Source organism: Corvus brachyrhynchos, unplaced genomic scaffold (assembly GCF_000691975.1).
Source record: "Corvus brachyrhynchos isolate BGI_N302 unplaced genomic scaffold, ASM69197v1 scaffold94, whole genome shotgun sequence".
NCBI classification, from domain to species: domain Eukaryota; kingdom Metazoa; phylum Chordata; class Aves; order Passeriformes; family Corvidae; genus Corvus; species Corvus brachyrhynchos.
In genome coordinates, this window is record NW_008238330.1 from 10,135,199 (window position 1) to 10,147,886 (window position 12,688).

General features: G+C 42.5%; 1 protein-coding gene across 1 annotated transcript in view; it reads left to right on the top strand.

The window, feature by feature from the left end:
* The window catches only part of TMC2 (transmembrane channel like 2), a 32,657-nt gene that overhangs the window by 663 nt on the left and 19,306 nt on the right, over nucleotides 1-12,688 (top strand). The window contains exons 2-9 of the mRNA XM_008633971.2: nucleotides 125-172; nucleotides 2,112-2,508; nucleotides 3,241-3,393; nucleotides 5,520-5,610; nucleotides 6,536-6,617; nucleotides 6,875-6,981; nucleotides 8,802-8,900; nucleotides 12,126-12,268. Of these exons, the coding sequence (XP_008632193.1) occupies nucleotides 125-172; nucleotides 2,112-2,508; nucleotides 3,241-3,393; nucleotides 5,520-5,610; nucleotides 6,536-6,617; nucleotides 6,875-6,981; nucleotides 8,802-8,900; nucleotides 12,126-12,268 (1,120 nt within the window). The remainder of the gene's footprint in view (nucleotides 1-124; nucleotides 173-2,111; nucleotides 2,509-3,240; nucleotides 3,394-5,519; nucleotides 5,611-6,535; nucleotides 6,618-6,874; nucleotides 6,982-8,801; nucleotides 8,901-12,125; nucleotides 12,269-12,688) is intronic.

The window sequence follows — 12,688 nt, forward strand, 5'->3', positions numbered from 1 at the left end:
TATAATGTATAATCAATAAGGGACGTTCTGCCAAGCTCAGCTGGCACTTAAAGGCTAGCTGTGTAAAGCATCACATGTGTAAATTCCAGCAACAAATGCTTACTCTTTGTTCTTTGTTTTGCAGCTGGAATAGAGTTTGACGGACAAGTTGAAACTGACACAGGGAGTGAAGGTAGGTAGGAGGTAATGTAGAGATTAACAAATGTGGTCTTGTTTGAAATACAAGAGGTGATACCTTTTCTTTTTCTCTCTGACTTGTGACTTGCTCTACGACATGAGCTCTTTCACGAGCTACTTGCAGGCAAGCAGATTTTTCCCTTGAGGTTTGACTTACAATAGTGATATGTATACCACCATTCTTAAGCATTCTGTCCTCTTTTATCCATGTTCCCAGAGTGGGAGGCTGTCAGAGCCCACATCACTTGGGAATCACCCCCTAGTAAATCAGGCACTGCAGTAAAGCACCACCCTGTGCAGGGCTGGGACTGCATTGTGCTATACTCAGGTCCTGTTTGCCCTCCCTGTAATGCTTGCTTAGACCATAATACACTGGGATCTTGATTAATCATAGCCACAAGAAGAAAATAATGAAAATGGATTGAAGGGAGACTTATGACTGTGAGGGAAATCAGGAAAAGGCCATGACAGGACTAAAAACACCTTTAACTCTGCATGTATACTATAACTAAAGAGAGAGAACTAAGAGGTAAGACCATGACAGCACTGGAGAGGTGATACAAATGTCGCTGTTACTGCAAAAATGGTTCACAATTGTGTCTGTATTACTCACAGAATATGAGAAAGTAAACAGCAAACTACTGGGATTTCATTTTTTTAAAAAAAATCATATCCACCTTTTCCATATAGGCAAAAGAGGCAGTAAGATACTGGTAACAAATAAATGCTTCACATTTAACCTAACACTTGATAGGTTGCAAATAAGAAAAATATTAGATCATTAGCTATCCAAAATGAACATTTTCCCAAAGAGAGGAGGTGGTCCTTTGACCTAGATGATTGACCAAAATTCAGTTTAGATTGACCATTACATAATAACTGAAACCTTCCTAATGGCTCCTGAGAAATAGTTGGAAGCTTCTTCTCATTTCCAGCATCAAATGTGACAGCCACTGCCTACTAATTTTTTGCCACTAACAAGCAGAAACTATCAGCTTGTTATTAATTTCTAGCTTTTCACCAAACCAAAAATGCAAAAGCTCAAATTCTTTTTTGCTTCTGTTTTTCTCCCCTTTTAGGCTCCTCATTTTACACTCTGGATCCCATTCCAGCACAATATTCTTCTTCTGTGACAGTATCTCCAACTCTTTTCTTCAGCTAGAAATTTTGGAAAATTGGAAGCCAGATTACTCTAGAAAACTTTCTATTGATTTTAATAGACTTGGTAGTGAAAGAGGTGGAGAAACTTGGGGGGTTTTGAATGTTGTTTTTTTCCTTTTCCATAATATTCTGTAGTTAAATCATGCTCCATTTCAATCCTTTAAGCTGGAAGCACTTCTGGAAAGAAGAGATTTTAGTTTGCAATGCCAGTAAGAATGAAAGATTTCTCAGAAACTACCTGGTATTTTTCTTCTCTGAATGCAGACCATCCAATATAAAAGAAAACTCCAAGAAACAAAACCGGATACTGCCTGTGCTGTACCTTTTCTCTCTATAAATAGAAGAACTCCATTCCCAGCCTTGAAAAGTAAACATCTTTCAAGGACATCACATCAACAAGCAAACTACACATTGTGTAACAGACTGCAATTTCTGTTTCCTTTGTTCTGGTGTGTTTACAGGTCAGAGAGATCTCTGTCTGTACTGTCTGATGGATGGGCTTTTGCATTTGTAACTAATTTCCAGTTTTCTTATGGTCACACACAAGTCACTGATGTGCTCAATTGCACTGTCTTAAATGGGAGTTGCACGACCAAAGAGTTACACCTGGTTCTTGGACAGGGCATAACACAAAGCCCATCAAGATCAACAGGCACATGCTCTTTGAATTTGCCAGGGTGTGAGTCAGGTGTCCTGGCTGCCCGTGCTTTTCTGATGAATCTTTATTCTGCCAGCATGGATTTCCCAATGTAATTGTCTTTTATCACTTGCAGAAGATGAAGTAAAGGACAAGACAACTAACAAACAACCCCTCAGGGAAACTGGCAGAGCAAGCAGACTTCAAAGCAAAAAGCAAGGGAAAGACAAAGAAGAGAAAGAAGAAAAAGAAGAAAAAGAAGACAAAGAAGAAAAAGAAGACAAAGAAGACAGAGAAGAAAATGAGAGCGAAGAGGAAGACAGTGGCAGCCAACAAAACAGAGCTTCTAGGAGAAAAAACTACCAAAGGAAAAACAGAGATGGAAAAAAGGCAAGAGAGGAAGGAAGCCGGAAGAAAGACAGAGGCAAAACGGCTCCGACCAAAGATCAAAAGGAATCAGAAAACAAAGAAAAGAAAACAACCAAGAGAGGGAAGGAGGGGGAGAACAAACAGAAGAAAGACAGGAAAAACAGGTAATTAAACAATCCCTGACTATGGTGCTTTGCTCGGACTTGCAGCTATACTGACATGCCAGTGGCATATGGATCAGAATGGCAAAACCAATAGACTGCAAGTAAGTTCCTGCTCTCCTAAAAGAGACACAGCAGTGGAAAACAGTTTAAAATGCCACACAATACTAAATGTTTCCAAGCCATTAGTATTTCTCAGCCAGGATCAGGTCTATGCATGTAGTGGAGTCGTAGTACCTACAGCCAGGGGTAGAAAAGCATGCCTAAAGAAGGTACCTTGAGAATTTGAGTCTAGACAAGGTTTTTTGGTTGGTTTATGGAAACATTCCAGTTAAAATGGATCCCCTGTGTTTTCATGTCTCTTCCCCTTCCAAATCTTGGTTGTCCCAACCTTCGACTTCTCCCCATATCTCCCATTTTGTTTTGAAGATATGAAAACCATTTCTCTGGAGCCAGCTGTAGCCCTGGTAGCTGTAGGCAATGCTTCTATAGCTGAAGTGTACTCCAAAGCATGACACTGAGTGAATTCTAATGCCTCCTCATCATCCTGGCAGGAAACAGCCCTGCTCTGAGTGCGAAGGGCACTGGCATGGCACTGAGCCAGGGGATGTTGAGGCACTGTACCCAGACTGGAGTAGGATCCCCAGGGCCAGCTGCACTCTGCCTACCCCAAGCAAGGCCTTCCCTCTAACCCCTGTAAGTTTTTCTGTGTCCCTTATTTTGTGTCTCTTCCAGTACTTCTTCTGCTTCCTCCAACTCATCTGACGAGGAGTCACTGTCAGAGGAAGAGCTCGCGATGCTGAAGGAGCAGGTGGAGCAAAAGAAAAAACTGATTTCCACCATGAGGAACAAGCCCTGGAGGATGGTGAAGAAGCTCTCGGTGCTCAGGTACCCATCAAAATGGGTACTCCCACTCCTGAGGTCTCTCCTGGCTTGTGTGTTGTGTGTTGTCAGATGCACTTTGTCTTTCCTTGAAATTACGTATTTGCTGCTCCTGTAATACCCCAGTATCAGGAAAAGTGACCGGCAGAACCTGGCCGGCGTATCTGCGTTCAAACAATCAGAGTTAAAATGTGGAATCTGATTTTCAGCCTCTGTAACCAAAGAACTGACAAAGTGCAAATCTGTTCAACTGATACCCATGGCCAGGTCATCCTACCCTCGTATTTAAAACCAAATGACTCACTACTGTCAGGCTACTTGTTAAAGTAAACTCCGTACCCTGGCTTGCTTATTCATGTCTTTTGTCAGACAGAAATCAGAGCAACACAGTGCCATGTTACTGCACAACCCTGAGATGGGGATGCTTGGAAAAAATGCTGTGTTAATTGCAGAGGTTTATGGAGCAAAGATAATTCTGCCACACAGCCCCTGATGAAGGTGGGAACAGCTCAGGCAGCAGCAGAGACCCCTTAGTGCAGGGCAATGGGGGACAGTGGAGCAGGGCAGACCAGGGAAATCAAAACCAATGGGTCAACAGGGAATGGCTCATAACAAGCCATTCCCATACTGGGGCAATGATTCAGCTCCCAGCTCTACTGGTTAAGGATCCTCTGAAACCCCTTTCTATCAGGAGGCATTTCAAAATAGCATTTCAAAGCATGCACAGACCTACAGCGAGTGGTGATGCCCCTGCTCTGTGTTTGCTGAGAGGTTGCTCAGAGCTGCAGGGACTGTGCTGTGAAGGCTGGCATTCACCATGTGTCTCTGCTCCTCTCTTTTATGCCCTGAAGCCCAAGACCTCTTCCATCTTCCAGTAAAATCAGAAATTGCGAACTCTGACAATTACTTCTGAAAATCTGGGTAATGATCTATAATAGGGAAACTGTATTAAAGCAGCTTTTCCACCTTACAGGCATACTATGAGCCTGAGCTCATAACAAATAAATTCTTACCACCCTAAAATTCCAAATTTTTTCAAGAAAAGAAAAAAAAAAAGAGCAAAGCAGTTATTCCTGATGCACTTTTTCCCTGTGGTGTAGGATCCTGACTAAAATTCTACTTAGGATCATGTTTGATAATGTACCTCCATAGCTTCATCTTATTCCTGAATTATAGCAGTCATTACTACCTACTAATGAACCTAAACAAAACTTTTGCATTGCTTGTGCAGGGGTCTCCAGAAAGGCTCTCAGCATGCTGTACATTCATTAGTTAATTTTGGTTGCATAAACTCAACCCTGAGACAAGAAATTATTAGCCCAGATAAGGGGTATAAAACACAAAGAGAGCAAAACAATGTGTTCAAGACTTAGAAATCTCACTTTAGGGTTTCAAATGAAGTCACAGGTGATTTTCCTAAGATTACAGGCTGAACTAGCCAACTATTTATGCCAAGTAGAAGTTTGTCTTTCCCACAGGCTTAGGATGGCAAAAAACCTCCCAGCTCCTGAAATTTAATCTCTTCTCATTGGCAAGGCCAATATACAATATAATTTTATTCATGAGCTAAGCATACTTAGCATAACAGCATCTACCTAGACTACTTTCTCTATTTCCCTTAGAAATCCTGTTGTAAAACTAATTTCATTTTGCAGCTTGATTTTACTCCTGGCTAGTGTACACTCATTCCTTTGGCACTGAGGTTATTCCCTTGGGGGGTTTTCACATCTCTGATACTTATCTAGGGCGGTGTTCATGGAGGGAAATTCTGCATCCTCTTGGAGCTTATTTCACTAGGCAATGTTATTTTCGTCTTGACCAATGCATCAGGAGAGAGAAATTATAACAAGCATTCAGGCTGGGAGAGCTCTGCAGCGAGAGAAGTGGGCAGGCTTTTAGTTTGCAACCAGGGAGAAGTACGGAGCAAGATGTGGGGCACATCTCTACATGAACATGAGAGCTTTGAGGACCTGGGTGGGTGTCTGAGCTCTACATGGCAGAGAGCAGAGAGCAGGTAAGGAGAGACACCAAGCCCCCACCTTTGTTGCTTCATTGCCACTGGTGCAGGCAGGGGTGAAAAGTTAAGGACCCCCTTGCTATTTTAATAACCTGCTTGTTTGTTTTCCAATTAGGGAGGCACAAGATTTCGTAGAGAAGTTTGAAGGAGCTCTGGGAAAAGGAAAGGGCAAAAAGTTGTATGCATATAAGATGATGATGGCGAAGGTGAGTGCTACAGTGATGTCAGGGAAAGGCTTGGATACTCAGTTACGTATTTAGCACATTTTTAGGTTTATTGACCTTTCTTTGGCAAAAGCAGCACAAGGAAATCAGAATCAAGGTTCCTACCCACATTCAAAAAAATAGTAGCTGACTTCAAATATATGACTATTGCAGAAAGAACAGGGGGAAATTTACCCCAAACTGAACCTCATTGTGACCTTTCCTGAAGCAAGGGAGGGTTTTCAGGAGCAGGGAAAACCATGGCTTTCCGGTTGCGATCTCCAAAACCTTGAGCTGTGAGAAAAGGTATCCCTAAAGGGGAAAGAGGCACTGCCAAACTGTTGCACTACCCTTAGTCCTGTAAAATTTCATCTTCTCCAGTGCCAAGGAGATAATAGGGAGAATGATGGCTGTGTTTTGAGACTGAAGTTGGTAGCCAAGTTGCATGTTGTCATGGAGATTATATTCAGAAGTGCAAAATGGAGCCAGACTTGAGATTATGAAATCAGTGGGAGGTTAGCTTCTGGCCTGGTGAGGAAAGATTCCAGCTCAGAGTTTTATCAAATTAAATTTTGTTTTAAATAGAGTTTATTCTGAACCAATTCTTTCAATCCAGAGCCAGGTCTGAATTTACCACCCCTGTATAATCTGATGAATCCATAGCACAACTGCAGATTTCCAAAAGCCTGGAAAGGTTAAAATTCTTAAAACTCAAATCATAAATGTGAACTCTTGGGCATGGGGGGGTTTTGGATTGAAGTGAGTTTCTCAAATAGCCCAAAAGATAAGACCCAGACCAGAGTTCCTGCTTTGGGCTTTACACCCTCACCTAACCATGCTACCAAACTCTGATATTAGAAAGCCCTGCTTCAGAGAAGACCCCCTTTTCACATCTCTCATTGCTCGCTGCAATGTTGTCTTGTTTCAGAAATGGGTGAAATTCAAGAGAGACTTTGAAAATTTTAAAACTCAGTGCATACCCTGGGAGATGAAGATAAAGGAAGTGGAGAGTAAGTTGAAGTTGCTGTGCTGTGGCAGTGTGACATTTTGTAAGATCGCTTTGTCTTCATACAAACAATATTCCAGCTTCCTGGCCATCAGTGCCAAACAAGGAGCACACACCCCTGGCAGCTCCAGGTGTTGCTCTCTCCATCAGTTGTGGACACTGTTGGGAGGCTCATGGGAAATGTGTTGGGGAGGTTAAAGGGTAGCTGAGGACAGTTTAACCCTCCTAAACTCCTAACCATGAAATGTCTTCTGCTTTAAGGTCACTTTGGCTCCTCAGTTGCTTCCTACTTCATATTTCTGCGGTGGATGTATGGAGTAAATCTCGTCCTTTTTGGGTTAATATTTGGACTGGTTATAATTCCAGAGGTAAGTGCTTAGCTCTCCTTTCAGTAGTATCTTGCCCATTGCTTGACACAAACACGGCATTGACAGGACAAAGAAATGTCTTATAACAGGCATTGCTTTAGAAAAAGCCTGAGGACGATTGTTTACAAAGACTTACTGACGCAGGAGCAGAAGTTGCATTGGTATCAGGAGACCTAAAATGTTATCAAAGATCCTGCCCATCCAGCAGATGAAGCTGGGGCTCAACAATCTAATTCAAGGCTAGTTTTACATTTTGACTAAACTGAAAAACGTGACATTCCAAACCTAGACACAAGATCCGGTCTGCAAGAGCCACAAGAAATGGTTTTTGCTCTGAGAATAATTAAATACCCTCACTTTTGGGCCCTCTGAGGGGCATGACCATGGGGCAGCAGCCATGGCACAGCCCTTCAGGGAACCAACAATTTCCCATCACTTTGCCAACTAACATTTGCTTGGGAAATAACCCTATTTTGTACTTCCAATTCATATGATTCACAAGCAATTGTTTTATTTTTAGTTTTTCTATTTCTCACTCTTCTTGGAGAAGGAAAAGGATCTCATAGCCAACTTTATATGTTCGTTTATTGAAGAATTCTTTAATGTAGCCATTAAAGCTCTGGCTGAATTACTCAGTGCAGTATTTAAAGGCTGTGCAATCCACAGACAGTGGCATCTGTTCCATTCAGCGCAGAATTTTATGGAGCAAAAATGCAGTGCAGAATCCCTCCTGAGGACCATGCTTTTGTTCTCTTTAATATGCTTGCTCACAATATTGAAAGGGAAAGCTCAGTTTCCTTCCAGGATGAGGAGACATAACCATTAGCACTGAACAATACAAATGTGTTTGGTTAGGAACTCTGCATATGGCAGGAGCTTTCCTCTCTGAAGTGTGCACACTGTTACTCATTGCCTACTGAGCTGTTACGATACGGGGAGTAGCTGGGCAATAAACATTTAATCATAAATTATTTTGAATGTAATTAGACAGCCCTAAAAAAATAAGTGATAGATGATATGCTAGGACCTTGCTAGGCTATGAATGCTAATGAGATATTTTGGTATAGGCACCAGTCAGCTTGTAAATATAATAACTCTCCATAGCCCTTGGCATTCTCTGTCTGGACTCCAGCTGCTACTCCAGCTGCAAGACCTGCTTTGCATGGTGCCATCAGGACAGGCTGTGCCATGAAAACTATTCTTTGCATCTTTTTGTCATATATTTTTTTCCCCAACCTAATTGCCATTTACCTCACCTTGAGAACATCTTTCAATTCAGAACTGAAAAATACAAATTATATTTCAAGCTTGACCTGGTGCTCTTGACTTCTCTCAGAGGAGGAGCTCTGCATAACTAGATGAAGCTAATCCCTTTACTGCATTAGAACCATGAAGTTCAAGCAAAGAACTCCTTGATAAACTAAGGACATTTCAACTGGAGCTGTTCATGAAAGGATACAGTTTCCCAAAAAATACTTCCTGTGCAATGAATGCGGCCAGGGAAAGGGAAGTCCTCTGGTTATTTGGGTGAAATTAATACTAAATATTAACAATAAATTTTAAAATGTGTATTAATAAATATATGTAATACTAAGTATTAATATATGTAAGTGATACTAAATAATAATAAATGAAATTAATGCTAAGCAGTTTTTAAAAACTGCTGCTCTAGTATTAAGAAATGAAATATATATTGAAATCAACAGAAAAGGAAGACAAACCAAAAGCAAATGAGAACAGACTCGTTAAGAAATAAAACCTGTTAAAAACTCCTTGGTGCTTTATACTACATATGCATCACTGTTATTAATGTTCTCCAGGTCCTGATGGGAATGCCATATGGGAGTATGCCAAGGAAAACTGTACCCCGGGCTGAGCAAGCAACTGCTATGGATTTTTCAGTTCTTTGGGATTTTGAGGTAAGCACACAAGTGTTAATCATAAAAGATCAGTTGAATACCTTCTAAAACCCCTCAGAAGTTAGTGGTGCTACAAGGATGAATTTGTTCCAAGATAAGCCAGCAGAGCACCTATTTCTTCCAGAAGAAGTCTGGGAAGTCTTTGGTTGCAACAAAGCCTTGGCAGGTGCTGAGATTTCTGGCCAAAACAGCATGTACACATGCAGACACCTGCATATGGATTTGAGCCACTTTCATATACAAATGTGCTGGCTGGTATATGTCACATGTGTGTAGACACAAAAGCCATTTTGCTTCCAGCTGGAAAGGCAGCAAGCACCCAGGTGAAAGGCTGGAGCTGCTCCAAACCAGGCAGCCAGAAAGAGACTCCAAGCTGCAGACCCCCTTCACAAGCAGGGAGCACTTTGCCAGACCACTGAAAGTGATTGGGAAGGGGATTGCTCCCCACGTCCCTGCCCTCCCCGAAATATTTACATGAGCCAGAAGCAGGAACCAAAGTTTAGGACTTGCACCCACAGGAAAATCCCAAGTTTCCAGCCATCTCTGGGTGCTTGCCTGCAGCACCCATTCACCTCCCACCCCAGTTACTTTGAAGATTTAAGCCAAAGGGATTAAGTGGTTTTAGATGTTTTTAGCCCAAGAAAAGATATGTGAAAGGGGCGTAGATTTTCTGATGTAACAAATACCTTGGGATCTGACTTTCAAAATTGTTACTTCTGGAAATATGTTTTTAGTGCTTGTCAGCGCTGGCCCACATGCTACGAGCACGGGACCCACTCCTGTAATAAACCCCTTTGCAATTTCCTTAGCTTAAAAAAACCCCAAACAAACACCAACCTAATAAAAAACAAACAAACAAACAAAGCTACTTTGTTGTAAACCAGATTATTTAAACTAATTTATTAATAAGGCTTCAAATACTGGTGTCCAGGAACCTACCAGGGCCAGGCCTTCCTTTACCCTCTCATTGTCTGCTAAGGATCCTGTTAACTCTTCCTCTCCCAGCACTTTCCCCCACTGCCAGAATCCAAAATTCAGAGGTGAATTAGGGACATTTTTAATAGGAGTGTAAGGAATGAAAAGCTCATTTGAGCAGTGCACTGTAAAAATACAACTGGTAGCATTCAAACTCATTAAGCCAGAAGAAAAAAAAAAAGCAAAATAAGATTCCAAAACAAACAAAAAAACCTGACGGAGTGTTGATGAAATGCAGCTGCTGATTTTCTCTGGGGGACCATAAGTAATAGACCTATCAGTAAGGAAACTTGCCTCTGGATGAGGCTGTATTCTCCAGGAAGTGTTTCCTCCCATGAGATGCCAGTCTCCTGCCTCTGGCTTGGTACACACATCTACATTCCCCTGCTGTCACTGAGGTGTTGATCCTCTGAACCCCTCTGCCATACAGGTCCCCATCCAGTACCCATTCCCTTGCTGTCTGACATCAGGGAGCAATCATTCCAGCTTGAGAAGCATCTCCAGGTATGGGGCAACATTGTACACCAATACCCTCTGCAGCCAGGAGATGTTAAACGAAGCCCTTTGCAGAGGTTTGCCCTTTGAAAATGCATAGAGGCTTATTCCAGCATGCTCCACAGGAGAGGTGCAGGGCAGAAATATATATCAGGGTAGGCATAAATGAAGAGTCAATGCTACTATCCTGAAAAATACCTTTCAAGAGAGAGGAGCTGGAGAAATGTATGCTTTGGCAGCAAGGAGGTCACATCATGGATATCTAGAGGAGCAGAAAGGAATAAATCTCAGTTGGACACCAGACACCATGTGTCACAAATGGAGTTTAAAGAATATACAGGATGATGTGAGCAGAGAAACTCCTTTTTCAGTCCTTGGCATCTGATGAATCAAAAAGACAAAGGTTTGGAATTACAACCTGAGAAACAAACTTCACTAGTGCCTTCCATGGACCTTGTATTTTACAAGGCTTTTTTCCACCACACCTCTCCAGCAGACATTGTGTGTAACAGGCTACGAGCCCCAAGCAGCCATGCTGTGGTGTGCCAGCCACAGGCTTGCTGCACTGTTAGAAACACACCTGGAGTGGTCCTGGACCTGCAGCACTGCACTTTGTGAAGGGCAAAAAAGCAGTTCCCATGGCACCTGGGGACACCAAGGCTTTTTATGAGGTTAGGAGTAAAAAGCCTAGAGTTTTGGGAGAGCACAGTTTAACTGATTAACTGAAGGTGGTCAAACGCTTCAAGAAAGGCCCAGAAAGCTCATGAGATCTCCATCCCTAGAGATTTTCAAAGCTCAGCTGGACACAGCACCAAGCCATAACACTTCCTTTTGCAATTGGCTCTGCTTTGAGCAGGGGGCTTGACTAGACAGCCTCCACAAGCCCTTTCACATGTAAACCATGCAGTGTCTCTAAACAAGAGCCATTACACGGGCTCTGGTACGAGCTTCAAGTTATATCTTTTCCAAAGGCTTGATCAGAGGGGAGCATGCTCAACTATCATGGCCAGACTGATTAAGTACACTTAACTTAGGAGCTGAAGGACAAGGGACAAAAAGTAGAGAAGTACAATGTGCAGTGATAGACATCAACTTGGATGAGATATGACAGAAAAACAGGGAGAGATTGCTAATGCAGATTAGGTGATCTGCACGCTCGTTGAGTGCCTAACAGACTGCACAGCAAAAAGTACATTTACTTGAGACAACATGGTTGATACTGTGTCTGAGCTCCGCTTTCCACTGGAAAGTAATGCTTTGATTTCACTCTTTAGTTATATTTGCTCTGCAGGCAGCAGCTGGTAAAAGGAACTAAATCTGCAAGGTACTGAGCATCAGCTGCCTCCTACCTGAAAGGAAAAGTTTCATATCGTGGTGGGAAGGCCCTTTGCTACAGCATTTCTACAAGATCTGAGTGTTTGATTATTGTCTTAGAGAAGCAGGTGAGCTACAAGCACAAAGAGAAATAAGGATGTTTTTCTGGGAGGGATGAAAAAGTGATGGATCAAAACTACATCTTAGTTTTAAGCCACTATCCTCTGACATGCTCATGCCATCTTCCCTCTCTTAGGAAGATAAACTCTTAAGAAGACAGCACTCAAAGGTGCCACGGCAGCAAACAGACAAGAATGAGACCCTAAAAACTTTTCCAAGTTGATTTTCCTTGTTCTAAATCTTCCATTTTCTCTAGAAACCCCTTCCCTGCAGAAGAAAAGCTGCACAGCTCAAACAGGATTGCTTTTGCTTTACCTCCAGGGCTACATCAAATACTCAGCACTCTTTTATGGCTACTACAACAACCAGAGGACAATCGGCTGGTTGAAATACAGGCTGCCAATGGCATATTTCATGGTTGGGATCAGCGTGTTTGGCTACAGCCTGATGGTTGTTATAAGATCGTAAGTGCACCTGACATTGCTCCCTCTGCAAAATCCACCCAGATGTGTCTCACAGATGGGTTCCCCTCCATGGGCACCCAGACTTGGTCCAGCCTTGGCTGGATGGCAGGGGGAATGTAGGCAAAGGGGGGCTGTGTGCCTGCTGTTTTCATGCATGTAGCCTCCCTGTCCACCACCCTGGCTCTGGTGGGCTGGGGGGACTTGAGCACTCCCCTGCCTCGTCTGTGTACTCATGTGCACTATTTTGAACCTCTCCTACTCCAGCCATCTTCTTCCTTCTCCTCCTCTCCAGATCGCTTTAACCCTTCCTCCAACATTACTACAGGGCCATCAAACAGGTAGATTTCGTACATGAAGGAGGATTTTACTTGCAGTAAATTTCAAAGGTTCCTTTTGCATGCTTTCATTGCAAAATAAATA